Source organism: Candoia aspera, chromosome 8, assembly GCF_035149785.1.
Source record: "Candoia aspera isolate rCanAsp1 chromosome 8, rCanAsp1.hap2, whole genome shotgun sequence".
Taxonomy (NCBI): domain Eukaryota; kingdom Metazoa; phylum Chordata; class Lepidosauria; order Squamata; family Boidae; genus Candoia; species Candoia aspera.
In genome coordinates, this window is record NC_086160.1 from 3,089,992 (window position 1) to 3,113,655 (window position 23,664).

Below are 23,664 nucleotides of genomic sequence, written 5' to 3' on the forward strand. Positions count from 1 at the left end.
GGGATTTTGCAGACAGACTGAAAGCTACATCAGAGAGACAGTGTGGTGCAGTGTGGTGCAGAGATGAAAGACAAGAATTCATCCCAGTTTGTATCGGACAAAAGCATTTGTCTGAGGATTTTTAAAAATAATTTTGAACAGACTCCCTAGTAAGACAATTGACTCATTGAAGTACCAGGTGAAATTCAACTGCCAGACATAAAAAAGTAAAGAAAGGAGCTGTTCTTCAGTAAATCCCTAAAGAATGGAGAAATATCATTTTCAGGTGTATATTGCCAAGTTTTGTGTCATTTTGCAGTGCATTAGTTTAAATTCCATTGCTTACATAAAGGACTAATGAGCAACAGACTTGTGCCTTCAAAAATAGAGAAGTATGAAGGGTGAGGATTAAGTCCAGAGCTCTAGAGACTGGGCTAATGCTTAAATGGCAGGAGGTGGGGCGGTCTGCAGATATGGTCAAGGAAGTCAAGAGAGCAGCCATGACAGTGCAGTTGAAGCTCTACCTGGTTTTTATCTATGTTGTGTGTGCTGTTAAATGGACTGGCCAGGTGAATACATAGGAGATGTGTTTAGATGAATGCCTGGCAAAGTGTCTAGATGATGGACTGAAGGAGAGCAAGTACTGTAGCACCAGACCTTTCTCTCCTAAGAATCATGATCCTTTGCTCTGACCTGCGGCTTAGTACTGAGATGCCTGGGAATACCATCTACTCTGCATATAAATTGCCCTATCTATGGCTTTAATTAAATTTCTGGGTGGCCAGGAGAACTCCTGACCTTTCCATTTCCCCAAGCTCACTGAAGCCACATACGAACTTATAGGCACGATTATCATAGAATCTTAAGGGCCAGAGGAGGCCAGTTCCTGCTCAGTGGGCCTTCATCACTGCTCTGCAAAAGAAAAGAAAGATGGACAGGTCACACTGGGGATGCTTGGGGATGGCAGTAGTGAACTCAGCAGAGAGCTAGAGACAGCCTGGTAGGCTGCTAGAAGAAAGTGTAGAAGATTGGTTTGAGGCTGCAGAATGGAAAGATGGTGGGCAGACATACGTTTAGAGAGATGTTTGTATGTGTGTCTGTGTGTGTGTGTAGTACATGCTTCCTTCCTTTTGTGGCACTAGCAAGAGTGTGTGGATCTTGGATAGAGGGAGGGAAGGAGGGAGGGATGATGAAAGAGAGCTTGGGACATCAATTTGAGAGGGAATTATGGGTTCCAAGGACCGTTCTGTGTTGTTGGGCTCCACCCTACATCTGTCTTGCATTCAGTTCAGTTCCTTGTTCTTCAGCCTCACCAAGCGGGCTCTGTTGTAGCAGAGCACGGAGTGTTCAAGAGAATGGATTTATGTTTGGAAGCTCCATTTTTGCCTGGCATTTAAATCTCTCCTATTTTCACCCTGCCACCCTGCTTTCCGGGCAATAGCACAGTGGGAAGCCATGCCCACTGTGGCAGTCATTTTGGGGTGGTGTTCCTTCGAAATTCTGAATTAGCTGACAGGTCCTGGTCTCTCTTCCTTGTATGCTTTACTTACACATACATTGTTTTTCTCCAAACATCTTCTTCCAGCAACTTCCCTCAGAATTTCTTTCCATCTTCCTGTCTCCTTAAATCTTTCTGCAAAGTCGGAATCACCCTCCTGTGAGAAGCAATACTCATTGAAGGAAAATGGCAGCTTACTCCACTGGACAATTTTTAAAAACCACTGCTCTTTTTGCAACTGTTTTCCCAGGCTTCAAAAGTCATTTCCGATTTTTAAAAAGGGCTTGAGGAAGGCTACAGGACATTATGTGCCAGTTAGCCTAATGTCTATTTGAGGTAAAATACTGAAAGTAAGAGAAAAATCTTGAAACATAATGAAGAACAAGCTTTGCTGAAAGAGAACCAACATGGCTTCTGCAAAGGTGTGCTTGGTTGTACTAACTTTCAGGACTTCTTTGAGGGAACTAACTAACATGTAGGCCATGGTGATCCAATAGGCGTTGCCTACTTGGATTTCCAAGTACATTTTCCCCTTTTCATAGGAAAAAACAACAAAAGGAATCACAGCCCTTTTATGCAGAAGAACAGCTGTTTTTCAAAGGAATTTCCAAAAGAAGCTATTTAGGGCAGACAGTAGCGCCACACATACACCTTTCAGTCTCCTCTGTGGCAGCAGCTTTCAGCAGAAAGTTCCTGCCAAATTTGAGGGCAGCCAGATCCATGGAAGGGTAACTCTGTGACATGCCTGTTCTAATATATCCTGAGATACAGACTGTTCTCCAACCGTCTCTGGAGAAAACATTTGTAAAACAATAGCAATCTATTCTTGGATGGCTTATTATCTGCCTGACTTCTCCCAGGATCAGAAAACTCCTGTGAAAGTTGCCTTATTCCAGCTCATGGCCATACAGATATGTGGACTCTTCCCCACGGCCACATGAATGTGCCAGGCTGTCAGTTGGCAGAAAGGCACACCAGTTTAAATCGTGGTGCTCTGATTGTCAAGCCCTGTGCTACCCTAATAGCAAGGCCAGCTTTAATGCAGGCTTAAGTTAAGGAAAGGAACTGGTTGAATCTCCAAACTTCATTTTCCTTCCCCACAAGTGCGAGTGGGAAAAACAGCCACCAAGTTCTCTCCTTAATGTGAAGGAGTGTAGGGTTAAACCATTTTTTTAAATTAATAAGAACTTCATTCAATTTCAACATATATAGTTAAAATACAGTATAAAATAATATAAAATACAATATAAAAAGTATAGGAAAGCAAGGAAAGATAGCTAAAGAAAAGACTATAAAAGTGAAGAAACGAAAGATGGTTTCCGATTTCTCCAGTACAGATATAAATACAATTTGAGATATAATCTTTTACTGGTAATTAAACCATATTAATATTGTTTCTTTCAAAGCAAACCACTAAAACCCACAATTAAAGCTTCATTTTTTCCCATCACACACAAGTAGTCTAAACCATTTTTAAAAATTGGCTGTGTGAGAGGTTGGACATGCTCCATGCCTGTGACCTGTCACCCTGGCTATCTTTGACCATGTATCTAGTGCTCTTTGGGAGAGATTTCAGGCAGGGCAGAGGGTTGCAAGGAATACTGGAGGCGTCCCCCACGCTTTACTCAATGCTCTTCCACCCTGCTTGTGACCTGCAGTTAGTCTATTTTTGGACACGGGTCTAGGGCTGTGCGTTACATTTCAGAGTCTCTGTGGAAGCCCTTTTTCTGGCAGCCCAAACAAAAATAGCTGTCCAGAGGCAGGAAGAGAAGGGATGTGTCTGCAACAGCCTGAAGTGGCCAATAGGAACTTTTGAACATGATACGATCCATATTTTTGAGGAAGTGGGATAGCTTATGTATACAAATCAGGCTGAGATAAGATGGAAAACTGGAACAGCTCAAGACAATATTAAGCTGCCTCCACAATGGATGGGGGGTTAGAGAAAGGCAACTGCATGAAGTTTACAGGGATTTTCATGCTTCTTCATGGAATACCTGCAGGCTTGCAGGTGCAGTCTGAACAGAGGCAGCTGGACATGGGGTTAAGTGCCTGTGAGCTCAGTTCCCAGCCTTTCCTTCGCAGGTCAAAGGAGACAGTCTAAAGGACACTGAAGTGGGCAATTCTATTGGTATATGTGTTGAAGTCTCCATGTGATCAGGAAGTAAAAATTTCACTCTGTTCTGCTGTTGCAGAGATGGCGAGGCCCCTGTCTGAGATTCTTCCATTTCGGTTCCTAGACTGAGCGAAGGGTTGAACTGGATGGCCTAAATGGCCTTCAATGCTGGAATCCAAGGAGCCGTAATTTCCCAGGGCTCCTGGTTATGAAGCTGAATACTCAAGTGAACTTACTGTACAATGAGTTCTTGCTCTGGAGCGCTTCCACCCCACTGAAGAGGGCCACCCCAGCCTTCTCCCTCCACGCAGTCTTGTTCCAGACCACTGTTTTCTCATTAATAAGGGGAGCAGAGAAGCAACAGTCCTGACTTAGAGATAATTAGAGGGACAGAAAGGTTGCTCATAAAAAAATACCCTAGCGATTGTTAATACTATGGTGGTTTAGATAATTTAAACCTTTAAAGATTATATCAAAATTAAGCAGGGTTTCTGAAATGTTATGGGACATACGGTCGCTTAAATGGTACATTCACAGCTGAGTGTAGCATTGGCAGACAATTGCAACTGCATCACATTATTTTGTAATATAACACAGGTTTCTATCTTAAGCTTAATAAATACTAAGGCCTCCACTGTATTGTTATTTACTGTTGTTTATAAATATTAGAAAAGGGAAAAAAGGAAAACAAAGCAGAAGGAAAAAAAGTACAAAAAAGTAAAAGAAGCTGCTTGAAAAAGTAGACGGGTGTCCGGTTTCAAACTTTCCTCTTCCTTATTCCTCGACCGATTTGCGGTACTTAGACCCCCTTAGAAACGATATTGTGTTTATATTTGCCTTGCTGCATGAGGTACAGTACTGTATATATGGGAACCATCCTTGCTTGAATTTGGTTAAACGTCTGTGGTGAATATATGCTCTTAATTTGCCATTGCTGCGTATTTTCCAAGTTTAAGTTCCTTATCCGATTTTGTCGGTATTGTTTTTTTTTAATGCTGTATAAGTACCTCTGACCCAATAATATAATGCATTACTTCGGTCGTATAACTTTATCTATCTATCTGTCTATCATCTGTCTGTCTGTCTGTCTATCTCCAGCTCAAACAGTCATATATCTAAGGAGATATATATGGAAAAACAACTTGCAATTTATCTGTTGCAAGCCAAAAACTTCAGTTTGACAGACAGAGAGACAGGAAAACCAGAAAGAGCAAACCTCCTGAAAGTGGATCAAAAAATTATCTAGGAGGCTGCTGAGCACTCCCAGATAAGGAGCTGGTACAGCTGGGCTGTTATTTGTGCTTGGGGAGCATTCTTGATCAGTAAATTAGCCTCTTCCTTGATGTTAAGTTACGTCTTCTTTGACAAACTGGATGACAAGAATCATCTCCCAGCCTTGTAAGTGATGACAGGAATGCAGCAGCAGCAGGATGAGGTAAATCTCGTTCTGATCACCCAACATCAGAACCAGAAGCCCATTGAAACTATAGTTCAGCTACTAATACTGGTTAATGCTGGTTAGGAAATGAGGAAACAGTGAGCCCCTCCAGACAACCACTTGGTCTGCCAAGAGAAAGCCCCACCAACTGCCTAACCACACTTTTAACCCACTGCTTCTTCAGCCCCTCCTCCTCCACCATATTCCCACCAAAGAAAAACTTTGAAATCTGCAACTTCATTCCTCCAACATGTGCAGCGTTGTCACCCCTGTCTACTACTGGGAACCTCAGCCCCTGCCTTCTAAATCAGAGCTCAGCTTGAGCATTTTACCTCTGTCTGCAACCAGGGCAGATACAACATTGCCTTTCCCCCACCTCTGCAGCAGTTATTCTGGTCTTCGTGCTGGTATGTTTATAGCCATTCTTCCTGGAGTCCCCAACACCCATGTTCCATCTGGAAAAGCTTTGAGTGCAGAAGGATTGTGTATCACTGTGGAGCTACTAAGTCCAAGGGCCTTATCCATTTATTTTTTAATCAATCTTTCTATGCCATAAATATGGAAACATATATTTGTAGACAAATGCAGAAAGAGATTAGCAACTTCTTTTCTGTCTGTGGAGGAGAGATGAAGGGGTTTGTGTTGTTTGTGCCTAGTGTACTGGGGAACGTGATCAGGCAAGAGAGATACTCAGCTGTTGGCCAACTTGGAGGCAACTACAATATTCATGAGGTCTGTGAGGTCTAGATTTGCAAAAATACAAATCTGTCTATGATTATCACACAATCAGTGAACAGACAAGACAGAAACTAATCATAAAGTATCCTGATAACATTTAATTGCGCACTTTAAAGGTTTAGAAGATGGATGAACTATTGAAGTGGAAGGCTTGGTGTGTGAGAGAAAAAATAGAGTTGAAGGAAATGAAAGGATGGAGTACATCAACCCCAAACTTCTCAAAATGGTGGTTTGGAGAGTTCTCTGAACATCCACAGAAATATTGCTAATGTGAAACAAATATGATGAGGAATTTAAACTTGCCTTGGGATGTGAAAGTTGTCTGAATCCAGCCTGTGGAATTATGAGTTAAATGAACATAATGAGAGAACAAATGAGAGAATGGAAATACTAACTGAACCCAAAGCAAGCGACTTCAGTGGAAAAGAAAGAAGCATTGCAGATGAATAATCCATGGCAGCTCCCCATCCATGGCTTCACTTGGAAGCTGAAGAAGATCTTGATCGCCTACATGCATGTCCTGAGAGAGGTCACAGAAGGCGTTGGAAGCAGAGGAGAAAGAATGGTCCTTGGGGCCAATTTACACAGCAGCCAGCCAAATTGCCACCCAGTGCTGCATATATTGGCAGTTGAACAGAAGAATGATGCTGCAGAGTTGCCAGATTGCATAATCTAGTTTTAAAGCTATTTTAAGGCTAGATAGGCTTCAGGAGGCATAATATAACCATCTCAGATATGTGTAAAGTCAGATATAAATGGAGCTGAAAGCAGCCATTTGTAAGTGTGATAACCCAGATCTCTTATCAAGTAATATTTCATAAGGAGATACTGAGGGCTGCTGAGATTTTGGAACCCTTTCCTTTGCCCAGATCTGAATTAGTCTGAGGAAGCTTAGGTGCTGATACATATATTTTAAGGATAGGGCAGAATGCCTGGATATAACCACAAAAATCGTTTCTGTCTCATCAGCACGCTGATAGCCTCCTTCAACTCCAAATTCAGGTAAATACTGAAAAGCACCGGAGCCCTGAAGGACAATAATAACCATAACAACTGTCACCAGCAACTCAATCTAAGATCTACCCAAGAAACTGGAACAGCCACAACTTCTTTTCCCAGCTCTCTCAGTTGAGGGATGGATGGGCTGGTGGGACAGAAGATTTTAAAGCAGCTGAAAGAATCAAGAAATCTCCAACAAAGGACTTCTCTCCCGCACAGAAACGGTTCTTTCAATATCCCGAGCTGCCTCGCGTTTTCAGTCATCTTTAATTTGGGATAATAATATTTCTTTGGATGCCTCACAATTAGATGGAGGAGAAAAAGGCTCTGGATGAGTTGCACCATTGTCCGGGATATGGCTGCAGTCATGAAGAAATTATACATAAGGGTGACTGTGTGCACAGCTTTCCTTGGGTGTAAGGCAACCGTCCTGTGTTCTTCCAGCAGCACTTAGCGGGCCAAGGCTCTGGTTGAAGAAACGGGGCAATTGCAAGAATCCCCAGGAAATACTGCTAGGTAAAAAACAGAACAAACCATGTGGGCTTTCCTGTTTGTTTTTTTTTGTATTCCTAATCTTCCTAATCTAAGAAATCATGTGAGACCTTCTTATGCCAGTGTTTTCAGTCAGTACCCTATCCTGTATTCTCATGGAATGAAAACAGGAAGATCAGCAGAATTTTAGATCTTTCTCCTGCTATGAGCCAAACAGGCAGGCTCCAGTTCTGGCAGAGACAGACATGTTTATCTTTCTTTCTGTGTCAACGAGGTCAGTGATTTGTACCTATCAGCCTTACCAGGTAGACCAGACACGAAACACAACCAGATAAGCTAATTCTATTTTATTGTAAAGCTACATTGACAGAATCTTGCAAGTCAGAAAGTACAATTCTCCTCCATCTCCTTTACAGCCTGAGAAACTAGGGAGGGTCCCTTCTGAGCCTCTTGCCCCACCCACTATCCAGCTGTGGGCTAAACTGTCCTTATCTCAGTCAATCAGACCCCAGAGCTGAGACAGGCCCATTTGCTCCCGGACTTCCAGAAGAACCTAAAAACCTGGTTCTGACGCCTCGCTTGGGGTGGGAGGGGCACCAGTTCATCTTGGGGGTGGCTATTATAGATCTCTCCCCAACAAACAAGATCTTCGCTGCTGGATTTTATATTTTCTACTGTATATTTATTTTATTTTATAGAGTATTTATATTGTAATTTATGTGTTTTGACTTTGATTGTAAACTGCCCAGAGTCCCCTTTTTGGGGGAGATGGGTGGTGATGGAAATTTGAATACAAATAAATAAAAAAATAAATCAACCAAGCAGCAAACAACAGCCCAATCAAAGAACTCCCAAGGAGAGAACAACACCCCCACCAGCACAAGCAGGGCAAGCCACGGTATATAAACTGAGAGCAAGGCCCTCTCCCTCTTTGCACTGAAGATGTTGCCTAGTCTGGCAATGAAACATCTGCAAGAAAACAACAAGGCTCAGAGAGCACCAAGGACTCCCCAGTTCAACCCTGAGCTACAAATATTCACTTTGATTGGTGTCTCTTATCTGACCATTCCCTTGGCAGCATCTCTTTGCCCAGTCTCCCAAGGTCATTCCCACATACCATTACAGCACCATAACTTGGATTTAGAGGACTTCCCAGTTCCTATACTTTCTCATGCAAGTGTGCCCAAAAACTGATCCCTTGAAAGAGGAGCTTACTTAGAATTATTCCTCAAGTGTATTTAAATAGCAGCCTCTCAAACCACAAAAAGTGCCCCCCCAAAGGTCTATTTGACAAATTTGTGTGAATCAGCCATGATTTAATTTGGATTCGAGATTCATGAGTCAAACCAGTTTAATTTGCTTTAAGGCTTGATTAGAAGAAATTAGGGAAAAATCTGTGGACACTGGCTTCTGGAATTTTTTCCACCCATTTCCCAGAATGTCCATTGGGGGATATTTTTCCAAAATGCTTTTCCACCCAGCCCTATCTGGATCTGATCCATTTTCAGACCTGATCTTTCTTTTGCCAGTTTCTCCTACCACACCAACTTGGTCCTGTTTTCTGTTGTTGTTGTTTTCCTGTTTTCAGAGAGTCATCCTGCTGGTGGACAGAGTCCTGAGCCCTTACCAGCTCATCCAATTTCTCTTCCTACAGCATAAGTTCTAGTCCCCTGATCATCCTCATTGCTCTTTTCTGAAATGGTGGGGTCTGACCAATGCAGAATAAAGTGGAACTATCACTTTGTGGAATTGGAGCTTCTGTTGATTCAGCCTAAATTTTATATACCCATCTATCAGCTACTGCATGCCCCTGGCTCATATTCAGATTGCAGCTTTCTAATCTAAGACCGTTTTCACAAGTAGTGTGATGAATCAGGTGTCACCATTCAATAGTTGTGCATTCAGTATTTCCAAAATACTTTGCATTTGTCTCTGTTCAGTTTCATTCTGCTACTTTCAGCCTTTTCTCTAACCTCTTGAAAAACGGTTTTAAAGTTTATTTTGTCTTCTAGAATATTAGACTTCTAGGTCCTTGGTAAATAAATTCCCCTCTTCATCCAACCCACACAGTACCTCATTCCGAGTTGATGAGGAACCACTCTTAGAGTATGATTTTTGAACCAGCCTCTATCCAATAACTAATATGCCATCCAGCCAAAACGTAATTCGTATTATTAATCACTTTGTCAAATGCTTTGCTAAAGTCAAGATATATTATGTTTATAGCATTCCCACAGTCAAAAAGTGAGACAAGAGTAGTTCAGCGAGGCTTGTTCTTCATAAATCCATGCTGATCTCTATTATTTCCCTCATTGTTTTTAAAATGCTTACAGGTCAATTTTTCTGTGATCTCCTGTAGGACTTTCCCAGGCACTGTTGTCAAGTTGGTTGATTGAACATTTCCAGGATCCTCTTTCCCCCCACTTTTAGAAGATGGGGACATTTGCTTTTCTATCTTCACCAGTTCTCCAGGATTTCTCAAAAATAATACATAAAGGTTTAGCCAGACCAACAACTAGTTCCATTCATGTTAAATTATTATGTACAACTACATAAGGACAACAGACAGCCTAAGATCTATAGTATCAATGATGAGTAGGTGGAGGAAAATAAATTCCTCCTTTTCCAATTCAATTTCATTCAGGTCAGAGCTAGAAGCTTTCTGGTTAGCAGCAGCTGGCCTCTGAAACAGCATTACTTCCTGGATGGCCTCCTATATCTATTCCAAGTCATCCAAGTCATCCAAATCAGACAGATTCAGAATAATCTCCAATGTCCCTTCCAACCCTATGATTCTATAATAGTCCTTAGAGTTGCTGTCCTTAACTCATGCATGTTCATCATTTAACAACTGCAAAATATTCCATGGGTTTTCAAATCTTTGACACTTTTCCATTGATTCAGCTGTTGAGTCATCAAATGTGAGTGAATGAAGAAAAATCAAATCATGTGTGGACCAGGCCTTATACCATTTCTCCTGAAATGTAATTTATTTAACACAATTACAGTGCAAAAGTTGTCATTCGGGAGCCACCACCATCAGATGTCTTCCCACACTGCTAATTACACTGTTTCAATTTCGTAGGAACATTTCCCCCTTGTCCCTATGTGCATGAGAAAAAGCACAAGGCAAATAATTATTTTATTAGTAGAATATATTATCTCTCTCTCCCTCTTTTCATAGCTTCCTAACATGTGGATTTTTGTGTCCATTGAACTAAATGCAGCGCATGGGCTCATTGTCTCAGGAAGCTGCAGCACACGCCTGTCCTTGGATATTCTTAGTAGTTAAGTAGGATCACACCTTAGGAGTCCCAGGATATCCCTGGGCTGCTGGCAAGACTTGGAAGTTGAGAACATCCCAGAAGAAGAAGCCATCGTGAACCACTTTAATAACAGTGCCCAGAAGACAGCAGGGACTCGGTCATAAGAACATCCCTGCTAGACCAGGCCAAGGCCCATATTAGTCCAGTGTTTTGCTTCTTTTAGTGGCCAAGCAGGAGATGGAGACATTCCTCTCTCCCACCAGGGCTGGCCTGGAATTAGCATTTAGAAGCAAACTGTCCCCAGTCCAGAAGTTACACTGAGTCTTCAAGACCAGTTGCCCTTGATAGACCGATCCTCTATGAATGAATCCATTCCTCTTTGAAAAGCATCACATTTGTTAGCCATCACTAGGCTCTGCAGTAATTAATGCTGATTAATTATGTGCTTTCTTTGGTCTGTTCCACATCTTCTTCCGGTATTTGAAAGGGGGGAACCCTTTTGTCCACTTTCTCTATGCCATTTTTTACACCTCAGTTGTGTCCCCTCTTGCTTTCCCTTTTTCTAAAATAAAAGTCCCAAGCATTCTGGCCTTGGCAAAGTCTTTGAGCTCCTTGTTTATTTGGGTTGCCTGTTCAGCACTATTTCCAGTTCTATTAGTCCTTTTCCAGATGTAGTGACCAGAACTGTCCAGGATAGTGCAGATGGCGGATGTCCCATGGATTTGGGTAATAGCACTACAGTGTTGGCATTTTTATATTCGGTCCCTTTCCGAATTGTTTCCAAGACGGAATTTCCCTTTTCCACAGCTGCTGCACAGAGTCGACATCTTTACTGAAATTTCCACTAGTATGTCAAAAACGTTATCCTGGTTAGTTACAGACAGCTAATACTCCATGAATGCGTATGTGAAGTTAGGGATTTTTGTCCCAATGTGCATCACTTTACTTTTGGGTTGCACCACCCCGAATAGTTTGATATCGTCTGTAATGTGACTGGTCTAGTCAAGTTCACTTATGAACAAGTTCAACAACAAGTTCAACAACACCTAAAGCCGATTCTTGAGGGATGACACGTCAGAGAATACCGGCAAAGCTTCATCCTTAGACTATACTTCCCCATTGGTCAGACAGGCAACAGGAAGCAGAGTGTGGCCCCTCTAGCCTGTCTGTCTGTCTGTCTGTCTATCAATCAAATATAGTCCAAGACCAAATCGCAGAATTTAAACAATACAGCACACCAATAATACATGTGTAAGTACCTATATATAGTACGTACATCTATAAAAGGGAGAAACCCTATAAACATAACATTGCATAGGTAAAGGTAAAGGTTTCCCTTGACGTAAAGTCCAGTCGAGTCCGACTCTAGGGGGCGGTGCTCATCTCCGTTTCTAAGCCTTGGAGCTGGCGTTGTCCGTAGACACTTCCGGGTCATGTGGCCAGCATGACGACACGGAACGCCGTTACCTTCCCGCCGAAGCGGTACCTATTGATCTACTCACATTTGCATGTTTTCGAACTGCTAGGTGAGCAGGAGCTGGGACGAGCAACGGGAGCTCACCCCGCCGCGCAGTTTCGAACCGCCGACCTTCCAATCGACAGCTCAGCGGTTTAACAAGCAAAAAAAAATGAGATGTACCCATGAGGTTCCCCAAATGATTTGTTTTGCACAGAATCTTAGATGGGGCCTTGAATGAGATGCGATCCAGTTCTAATCTGGTAACAGCATCAGAAGTCAAGCATGGGATGGGTGCTTAAGAAAGTTGTTTGTATTTGTTCGAGGATTGAGAAGTTTTCGTAAATACACTTCTGAAATCCATAGAGGGTATGGCAGGTGTGTTCACTGTTTTCCCAGCCACTGGCAAAGAGTTCTAGGGTGGAAATGTTGCTTTATCGGCTACTTTTTCTCTCTGGTTCTATTTCTTGGTGGATAGATAGGCAAGACTGATTCAAGAACTGAGTTTCAGTGTTCCTGTGACACAGCTGATTGGATGGACATTGGATGTCTGTTTTAATCCCTGGAGATTAGTTGCTTGGGTCAGTTGATTCCTTTTTCAGTATATTTCCCCCCAATATACTGACCTCTCTACCCCATCAGCCCTGTGGCCCATGTTTGGGGAATAAGGCCAGAGTCTATCAAGGATAATCCTTTGGTGAGGACACAAATTCATATATCACGGTCCTCACACTATCTGCAAGGGGATGAACCTAACATGGAAAGGCCAACTCCAGCTGCAGAGATCTCCAACCTGAAGTGATAGTGCTTCCAAGTTGACCTATAACTGTACTTAGTAATGTGAACAATTGTAATTATTTATATTGAACAGTAGCAGACAAGTGTGATCTGAACTCTTCGACATAAATGGTGAGAACGTCAACTATTTTTTGTTTGTTTGATTTAACATCTAGGACAGGGGTGTCCACAGGATGTGGTCAAATAAATCAAGATGGTGGCCATGAGGGGGTGATGGAAGTTCTGCCTGTTCCTTATGTGCATCACACATTTAAAAAAGGCAGAGCTTTGATTGCACCCTTGTGGCTGCCATCTTGACTCTTCTTCTTTTTTGCCACACCCTGCCTGTGGAGACCTCTGATCAAGATACAGAGTTATTTGTGGCTGAAATGGTTTCTTAATATTATTTATTTCAGTGCTTTGGTATGAATATAGTGATGTTTTGTACCTTTGATGCTAAACTCTGGGACAGTTCATAGCAAGAAAAAATCCTTTCTCTACTGGGCCTCCACCATGCAAAGCTCTATCTCATGGATTCAAGGGGAAGTTCCTGGGCTTTGACTGGAATTGAGAAGGTGGCTTCACAGGGCAGCTGTAAGGGGTGGCATTGCCCGTGCCTTTGCAAATAACAAAGCCCCACTGAAAGTCTGGTTAATTTATCACTCTTGTGGCTTCCTGCCCATTGTCTAAGATGAAGCCTTATATTACTGTAGGTGGATCCTTGGCAGACTGTTGGTTCAACTAATGTACATCCTTGTATAATGTTTGGCATAGGGATGAATAATTACTATAATACCAATTTATAGAAAGAAAAGAAATGCAAACCATCCAACCACATTCGTATCGGGGCATTTCATCATAGCATCATGCACAAAACCCAGGCTGGCAGCCAATGAGGCTTTGGCGAATCTTACAAGTTTATGGACTGTTCTGCCCCTTGAGACCCAGTGAAGCTGAACACGCACTGAACAGCCACCGAAGAGACTCTGCAGAAGACAAGCAGGGGCTGGAGCACTGGTCAGCGGTGCTGTTCCAGAGCAGCACAGCAGAAGGTATAGATGCCGTTAGGGATGGTGACAATATGTCCGTCTCCATTTCCAGCAGCAAATTATTCCAGGCCAGAACAGAGCAGAGCAGCGGGCAATACATCGATCTTGTCCCTCATCCCATTTCCTCTCTGGGCTACGGAAACAAAATTCTTAATTCTCTTGCCCTCGGACCATTCCTCAACTCTAAGATTTCTCTCAATTTTTAAAGGAGTGTACAGGTAGTCCTCATTTAGTGACTGGCTTGTTTAGTGACCATTCACAGTTACAACAGTGATGAAAAAGTAACTTTATGACCATTCCTCACATTTACAATCTTCGCAGGTCTGGAAAGCAAAGAAAAGCTGAGGTCAGATCATCAGCACAGTCACGGTTTCACATAGTGACCGCTTGGCTTAACGACTGAGTTGTTGGTCTCAGTTGTGGTTGCTAAAAGACGACTTCCTGTACAATAAAGCCTAGGGGGCTGCTCTGGAGGGAATAACTACTCCTTAGTTGCTGATCATTGTATTTCATTCATTTTCCAATAAATTAGGTCTCAGCGAATTGGATCAGTGGGCAGCTTTATAAAGCACAGCCATTAAGTCCACAGTAATTTCAGTGCTGCCTTTACTGTTGGAAGTACCTTTCTTGAGGATAAACAGTCTGATCTCCTTAACTTTCACGTCTCCAGCAGGGGCCCTCTGCACCACTGCCGCCTCGTATGATTCGCACGAGAGTCACCACAACAGCCCAGTTCTTGCAGCAACCCCAGGTGGTATCCATGAAGCCCAAAAGAAAAGTTTTTCACATGGTATCTCACAAGATCTCAGAGATGAAGTTCCAACCCTGCGTAATTTAAATTATTTACACCAGTAAAAATTAACAATTTTAAAACGTAAATACCTAAGGGTATGGGAGCCAATAAAAAGGCATTAAGCTGAAAATTATAAGATGTATGACTGAGAAAAAAAATAGGTTCCAAAGTCAGCCTCGGAACTAATAACTTTGGGTTCACCATCCTAAATTACACCAGCATATTACATCCTGAGATTTACTTTCAAAATTACATTTCTGAGAAATGCTCAGGTTTAATAGCATTTGTTGAAGTACTGAATATTTACAGCCCTGAATATATTTATTTATTCCTTTTCATATTGCTCTTTACATGTCATCATTTCCATATGGGATATATAGAATATTACAGCCAAAAGTAATGACTGCCGTAAGCTACGTTTTTTCTACAAATGAGTTGTGTAATAGAGTGGATCTTTAATGTAAGTGTATAAATAACTACTCAGGAAAAGTACTTTTTAAAAAACTTTAGGCTGCCATAAAAATTATGTTGCCCAAGTTGTCTAGTACTTTAGGCGAATTTCATGCAAGTGTATGTAATTAGTTTTTAAAAATATTTTATGTAGTTAAATTACTCTACACATATATTGCTTAAGAATTATTTTCTTCCTTAAGCAGAAGTTATGGGAAAGATGTGCCAACCAAATCTTACTTAGTAAGAAGAAATAAATTGCTTGGAAATTAATTCACTCCAATCAGAATTTTACAAACAGAAACAAATGCCTTGCAGATATTGCTACGTCAACATCTAAGATGTATACTGAAATATGTATTTTTTGCCAGTGATCACAGGAGTGTACGCAGAGAGCGGTAAAAAAAGTCAAGATGGCAGTGATTGAAGCTCTGCCCATTTTACGCCCATCACAACGTGTGGCACACATAAAAAGCAATTGGAGCTTTGATTGCACTGTCATGGCTGCCATCTTAACATTTTACCATGACCATCGGGACGCTCCTGAGTGCTTATACATTAACCTTAACACTTAGTTTAAATAAGATCGATTTTATCTTATTGTTTGCACATCTGTATTGCTTTTTTCTCCAGTGCCAGAGATGTTTGTGCTGCTCTGTATAACAAGTTTTGCCCTCTATATCAACGGTCAACCTCTCCACAGCCAGTTTAAAGGAGAAACCTACTCCACAAAATACGTCTGTAGCATACCCGGGTTACCGGGCCCCCCAGGTCCTCCTGGAAGCCACGGATCACCTGGACCACACGGGCGGATTGGGATCCCAGGACGAGATGGCAGAGAAGGCAAGAAGGGAGAAAAGGGTGACAAAGGAAATGCAGGTACTGAATATTCAAACCTTCAAAAAAAAAAAATCAAAACAGGCTTTAGTCAAAACGTGGCCTTTGGTTTTTCTAAACCTTGATCTGTGGAGCAGCAGGTCTGCCTATAGTTGGTGCAGTAAAGCAGCCACAAAATAAGAGCTGTGAGTCAGGTCAGTTGACATCTGCAAAATGCCTCCTCCCAGATGTGTGGAGCATGATGGAATGTGAGGGTGACTTGGGGAACAGAGGGAAGAAAGGCTGCCTAGGGAACGATCGGATAAAAGTGAAGGGAGTCTGAGAAAGGGTGACGGTCTAGAGAAAAAAACTCTAGGAAACACCTGCCCTGAACACTCAACTTTAGAAACACCTGCCCTGAACACTCAAGAGATAAATAGGGAGGGCAGAAGATTTGTGCTTTCAGACTTGCCAGATTCTGCTAATGTAGCCTTACAATAAAGTAGAATTAGTTCATTTGGTCGTGTTTCCTGTCTGGTCTACCTGGGAGGGCTGACAGGTATTGCCACTCAAGGTCCCCAGACAGCAGGGTAGCCCACCACACTTGAAAGCCATCAAATCGGTGCTAGAAATTCATTTATGAAGCTTTGACAAGCTCTTGTTCTCAAACTAAACTCTCCTTTTGCAATATGGGCATAGTATCGACCTTGACAGCAGTAACTGTGGCAGTGAGGGTGCTGGTGATGATGATTTGCATCATGCTCCTAATGATGAAGTTCCTGTTTATGGTTTCAGCCGGCCCAAAACTGGATTCTTGAAGTGCTATTTAGTGTCTGCATAAAGCAGAGAAGTTTCCAAAAGAAAGAAAAACGCCATCTTACGTTCTTCTGGAAACTTCTCCTGCTGTGCTGTTAGCTCAAGAGAATGGCTAAAGAACATAAGCCCTGTGATGCTGGATTGGACCCTGGGCCCATCTAGGGAAAGGCAGGAGGAACGAAGGAAAGCTGGCTTCTTTAGAGACCTAGCTGAGAGCTGCCTGTTGAACATTCAGCATCTTATCCTTGCTGGGATTGGATGTGGTTATGTGTCCTACTCCCTAAATAAAAGTAGCTATAAAGCATTTCGTGTGATCATAGATGAATCCTCTGCAGCTCATTAGGGCTTATTCCAACACTGCTTTAGTGGTAGGTCTCTAAGGGGAGAAGGAAGTCTTGAGCATATTATGATCTAACTTGAGGGAAAGGGCCTAATTTCATATTCAGATGTAAAGACAGTTACACTGCCAAAATCAGTAAAAGATGGAATGTACAAGGGAAAAAAAATCTATTTAGAACGTTGAAATATCTCCTTATTCTGATATACTTTGTAAACTCTTGGGTCCAAAAGCACTGAAAATCAAGCAACCCCGGAAAATTCAAGTCATTTGTCAGTAGTGATACAGAGCTCTCACTCAATGAAGTTAAATAAATCAGTTCATGGCAGATCCAAATATTCTCACGTATCCAGATTTCCGTGTCAATCACTTTAAGAATTTTCATACCAATGTTTGCATTCATTTAATAAAAGTTTGGGTCACACAAAAGATTAATTGGATTAAATACATACTTTAAATAATAAATCTAGAACTGTTGGTCGTGAAGGAAGGAATTTTCCCCTTGACAGAAATTTTGAACTTAGAGGAAGGAAAGAACCCTATTCTTTGAGCTATGATTGAAAACATATGCACAACATGCTAAAAAGAAGTAACAGGCAATAAGTCAAATAAATTATGAAGTAAGAAAAAGAAAAGGAAATACAGGAAACCCTTGGTTTTACAGACCATGAAAGGGGGAGTGTACATTAAACCCAAATGTGAAATAAATCCATAAGTAATGTATTTATGACATTTGTGTCAATCTGTATCATTTGTGTAATTATGTCATTTGCATCAATTTACACAATTTGCAAAATGACTTCATGAACAGAAGATGGAATGAAGTAATTTTTCTCAATTTATATGGTTTGCACAATGGAGTCATTAATTGCTAAAACTTGATGCAAATAACAATTTATGTCCTAGCCTTCAACTACATCCACCCACCACATCATAAATTGCTTTTTGTACTTTAAACTTCTTACCTCTGTCTGTTCTGATATACAACCATTTTCACTCCTTTCCACATACTACCCATTACCTTTTTAACAGAATTTCCACATTTCAAAATGTCTCCGTTTCCCATTCTTCAGTAACATTCTACCAAGGTTTACAAATTCACCTACTTGCTTTTGTTTTCTGCCATTTATATGTAATTTTAAACAATTCACTCCATTTACTCTATCAGACACAACCAGCTTGGTCTTTGATACAGCAATTTCCATATCCGTGCTCCTAATTGCATCATACAATTTATCCAACAGTCACTGAAAATTATTCTGGTTCTCAGCCAATATTATCGTCTACATACAAAACTATATGCAGATTCACATCCCCAAACAACTCACAACTCTAACATCGCCACAAGCATTTCTTTTGCATAAATAATAACATCCAAGGAAACATCACATATCTTTGTTCTACTCTTTGCTCAGTGCTGAACTATTTGCTAAGTACTCTATTATTTCCAGGTATGCTTTATTTACATCCTATACCACTCTTACTATATTCACCAATAAAATTCCAATATCATATGCACACAAAACATTCCATAATGCAAGCCTTTACCATATGCTTTTACACTTTTTATAGATCAACACATGTACAATACAGTTTTGCACATTTATACGTTTCTCACTTACCTGCTTGGGAGAAAGATATGTTATCTGCATACCCCTTGTCCTCCATAAAGCAATATTGCATTTCCTAAATTTTGTTCATTGTCATCTTTTGTAGCCTTTCAAATCAGAATTCTGCCAAACACCTTTCCAGGAATATTTAACTAAACAAATGCCCCTTTAGTTTTTACATCCACTTCTCTACCAATTGTAGGTATAGATGCAGTCTTCACACACGCATTAAAACGGGTTGCACAGCCATTTCATAAGCCATTTTCATATTTCTCCAGTTATACCATATGCTCCTGCGGCTTTAACGTTTTTCAACACTGCCATAAACATTTATAACTTCCTGTTCATCATTGTTTACTTAGACACTAATGTTTATAGCATTAATTTTGATTCCACATACACTTATCATTCCCATACAAATCTCTATAATATTCCTTCCAGAATTCCCTGACTTCATTTTCATCCAAATCATTATCTCCTTTCGTTTTACTTCCATTTCTTCTGCTAGAAGGTCCCTGTTTAGATCCTTTTACCCATTTCCAAAATATTGTTTCCCTTCCAACAATATCTCTTGGCATTTTCTCCATCTCTCTTAACGGTTGTTAACCATTGCTTGTTCTCTTTGACATTATTTGCAAGTATCTTTTTTCCCCTATATGTACAGTACATACAGTAATAAGATTATTCTTTTATCCTCATTTTTGGAGCAATTATTCTCTTATATGCATTTTTATCATTCACAGTCTCTTTCACATCATCATTCCAACCAAGCATCTTTTTTGAATTTCTCATTAGTGCAACTTTCTGTAATGTAACTTTTTTCACTCTATTCAAAGCAATGCCATGTCTTACTTCTTAACCTCTGCTATCCAGTCATTCTGTTGAGAGATGAATCTAACTTCCGATACTTTCTCATATAGGATTTGCCTTTCCTTCTACAGTCATTCCACATGCACTCTAGTTTCTTTCTCATTTTTGTTCTCCTCTTTCCTTTCCTTTCACGTCCATTTTCCCCATGATTCACTGTTAACATCACCAAATCATGGTCTGTCCCATATTCAGAGCCTCTCATCGTTCTTGCATCCTTCATTAATTCTCTCAGTCTTGCATCATAAACAGGGAAATCCATTATGCTTTTTAATTCTTTTTATTTGTGACATATATTTAAAAGCACAACCAAGAAGCAAAAAAAGAAAGGAAAAAGAAAATCAACAAAAAAGAAATAAAAATTTGGCAAACTGTATAAGGTTAAATAAGATTTTTAAAATAATTTTTCATGTGTACCTAAGATAGAGTGAGTAGAGTAAGTATTTAATTACATATATGAAAACGGTTCTTTTTAAAGCACTGTTCTCATTCATTCTTGGGTCTCTAAATGAACCAATCACCTCTTCTGTGCTCTCTGATCTTGTTCCCATCCATCAATTCATCTAACCAGAAAAATTTCCTGGATTGCATTCAACAGAAAATGGCACATCTTCCCCCCAGATTCATCCTGGTTCTTCCATTATTGCTATTCATTGGAGTATAACTGTAATGGTTGCCTTATTCTGACATACTCAGCCTCACAAGCAGGTTCTTAATTAAAACTGATTTATTGAAAGAATAGTATGCAAATACGAAGAAAGCTGAGAATGAGTAAAAGCGCACCAAATACAAACTAAAAACCCTCGCTTCAAAACCAGCCCCGCCCTTCCTCCCTCCTAGCAACCACCCCCTCCCAGGTGTTAGCAACCGTTACCCACATCGGCCTGAGAAAGCAACCTTGAACAGAGTCACTAACCCAAACATACATTCCACAGTTGCAGTAAGAAGATTACAGCCTGGCACGGCTGGAAATTTCCAACCCGCAAACACGGGTTAGAAAAGTGACATGCGAAACGTTATGATGTATACAGAACATTGAAACGATGAACATGACAACATGCACTATCACAAGCCTACAGATTCCTACTTTCATATGAACCTACAGGAGCCCAGATGACACCTAGGCTGTACTTGACACTTCCTGACACAGTCTTTAGCTTTTTTATTCCTAATAAAGCCACACTTCCCCTTTGTCATACGCATTTGTCTACAGGTACTCCTTGCTTAATGACGGTAATTGGGACCAGCAACTCCAGTGCTAAGCAACGTGGTCGTAAAGTGCAATGTCATGTGACCGTGCCACCTTATGACAGCGGTTGCAGCAGTCTCAGTTGCCGTCGTTAGGCAAATCCTGCATGTTCACAGTGTCCCATGGTCACATGATTGCCATTTGCAACCTCCTGCCGGTTTCCCCATTGACTTTACTTGTTGGAAGCTGGCAGTGATGGTCACAAATGGCAATCACATGACTGTGGGCTGCTGCAATGTTGCAACTGCAGGCAGGTTGCCCAAATCGCGATCACATGACCACGGGGATACTGAAATGGCCACAACTATGAGGACCCATCGTGAGTCCCCTTCATTCAGCACCATCATAACTTCGAATGGCCACTTGAGTGGTCATTCAAAGAGGACTATCTGTACTCTACTCCACAAAGTACATCCTTCCTTCACAAACATACAACCTACTTTTTTCTTTTGTGAATGCTGTTCATTGGTGCATGCTATTTATTCTTTATTTCTCTCATGTTCCAAATTATCATCTTCTATATGCCATGGTCCTCACAAAATAGGTGCTATAGATATTGGCCTCCTCTGCCTATGATGGCTTTCATCAGTCAAGGCTTCCACACGATGCCTTCAGTAAGAGAGAGTAGGTGTAATTAGGTTGCCAGTCTTAGTCATACTGGTGCCGAATGCACCATTCCCTGCCAAAGTGAATTATTACTTTATATTTAATAATATAAAATTATGGTATGATTAAAACAGTTTCCTTTCTCTTAGGTGTAAGAGGAAAGATGGGTCCTGCAGGACAAACTGGAGACAAAGGAGACCAGGGACAGCCTGGCAAAAGAGGACCTACAGGATTAGTAGGAGCTAAAGGTGACACAGGACCTCTTGGTCCAGCAGGACCAAAAGGGGAGAAAGGAGAAAGAGGAAAAACAGGCCCACCAGGAATCTGTAAATGTGGGCAAATCGTACTGAGATCGGCTTTCTCTGTTGGGATTACTACCAGTTACCCAGAGGAAAGATTGCCAATCATATTCAACAAAGTCCTTTTTAATGAAGGGGGACATTATAATCCTTCAACAGGAAAGTTCATCTGTGCCATCCCAGGGATTTATTACTTCTCCTATGACATCACACTGGCAAATAAACATCTTGCCATTGGTCTGGTTCATAACGGGAAGTTCCGCATAAAGACATTTGATGCTAACACAGGAAACCATGATGTGGCATCTGGGTCAACCGTGATTTACCTTCAGCCTGAGGATGAAGTGTGGCTTGAGATCTTCTACACTGACCAAAATGGCCTCTTTTCTGATCCCACGTGGGCAGACAGTCTGTTTTCAGGATTTCTCTTGTATGTAGACACAGACTATCTTGATGCTCTGTCAGATGAAGATGAGCTGTGATAGAGAAGTCTACATACTTCTAAATGGACAAAAGGCAGTGGACAGAATCTGCCTTTCCCTTTTCATAAGGCAACAGCTTTGTCTGGGATTTTGATTTTGTTGTCAAGGTGCCCAAAGTAAAAGACTTATTTTCAAATAATAGAAACTTTCTTGGTTGTCTACTTTTTTTAAGAATCCAGCAAATGATTCTATTAACTCAGTTAGAGCATAGTCCTTCAAAAACCATGTTTTAATAGTATTTAAATAAATTTAAACATAATATTTTAGACAATATATATAGAATGATAACATGGGTCTTGTGAACAACAGGAATTAGTTAAGTTGTTGAATAATGATTGTTATGAAAACATAGATATCAAATAATGCTTTATTTGTTTAAAACAGGTAAGTTTGGGGTAAGAAGACATGCAGACATACTCTATTACAATTACTTTTTTGAATGATTTCACTCCAGACAGAATAGAGAAAAATGAATAGACAGACTTCTGTAGGGTTTTAAGTCAAACCATTCGTAAATCCAGTTCTGTATTACCAATTCTGGAGTTGGTGAATGGCTCTGGAGACTTCCATTTTTTTCTCCCCTCCATAATAACTACATTCTTTGTGGGGAAAGGATTGAACCTGAACTTTCCCCCAGTATGGTTCTCATTAATTCCCCATTCTGCTGCTTGAAGAGTGAATTATAATCGATGATGTAAGTAAAACAAAACAGTTCTTTGGGGATTTGTCCCATTTAGCATCATAGATAATCAACACTGCTCCTGCAGTTAAACACAATTCTCTTTTCCCATAACTACACTTGAAAAATAAGTAGTAAGGTCTTCTTTCTCAAGAGATATATTAAAATCCATGCACATTTTCTTTTAAAAATGAAGCATTGCTTTCATGAACATCATTCTGAGCAGTCCAAATCATCAGCATCATCTCACTTGGTTATGTGCCTTTCTTGTCTAATTACTGAGTATTTTCATTTGTTTCTAATCATTTTTCTTACTAGCCTGCATCCACATCCGTTGTGCAAGTAATCATGCCGCAGTATAATTAGTATTTTAATTCAGCTTGCACCCTAAGTAAAGATACTCATTTTCTGTATGACAGCCAGATAAAACTATCTAGCTTTGTTTCATCCTTTGTAAGAATTGGAGTCTTACCTAAATAATTGAAAAATGTGATGTTTTCCTTCAATATACTTTTGACTGGAGCATCACCACCATCATCATTATGGAAAAACAATTTTATTGCTACACACAATATAATTATTCTTGCTCTGGAAATTCAAACAAGCAGCTTGTGGTCAGATGCTGCCCTGATGTGCCCACCTCTGGACAACCATAACTTGCTTTTAGGTGAGATTCCTTTGAAAGTGATCCAGAAGCAGGTAGTACAAATCACCCCAGCTAGGATGTTTTCTGAGGTCCCTGACAAGACACTCCTGGTGGCTTGGCCATTGTCAAGCTGTTGTGCTTGATTTAGGAAGATCTCTCAAGGGTTTGCTTCCATTTAGGTTCACCTGGTCATTTCATTCTCCAGG

General features: G+C 40.8%; 1 protein-coding gene across 3 annotated transcripts in view; it reads left to right on the forward strand.

Moving 5' to 3' along the window:
• C1QTNF7 (C1q and TNF related 7) overlaps positions 1 to 22,278 on the forward strand; it is a 55,005-nt gene extending 32,727 nt beyond the window's left edge. For 2 of the 3 annotated variants that reach the window (XM_063309629.1, XM_063309631.1), the window contains exons 2-3: positions 15,685 to 15,930; positions 21,502 to 22,278. In XM_063309629.1, the coding sequence (XP_063165699.1) occupies positions 15,685 to 15,930; positions 21,502 to 22,133 (878 nt within the window). In that variant the 3' untranslated portion in view covers positions 22,134 to 22,278. The remainder of the gene's footprint in view (positions 1 to 15,684; positions 15,931 to 21,501) is intronic. The other variant, XM_063309632.1, reaches the window with a different exon arrangement.
• Positions 22,279 to 23,664: the final 1,386 nt, after the last annotated feature.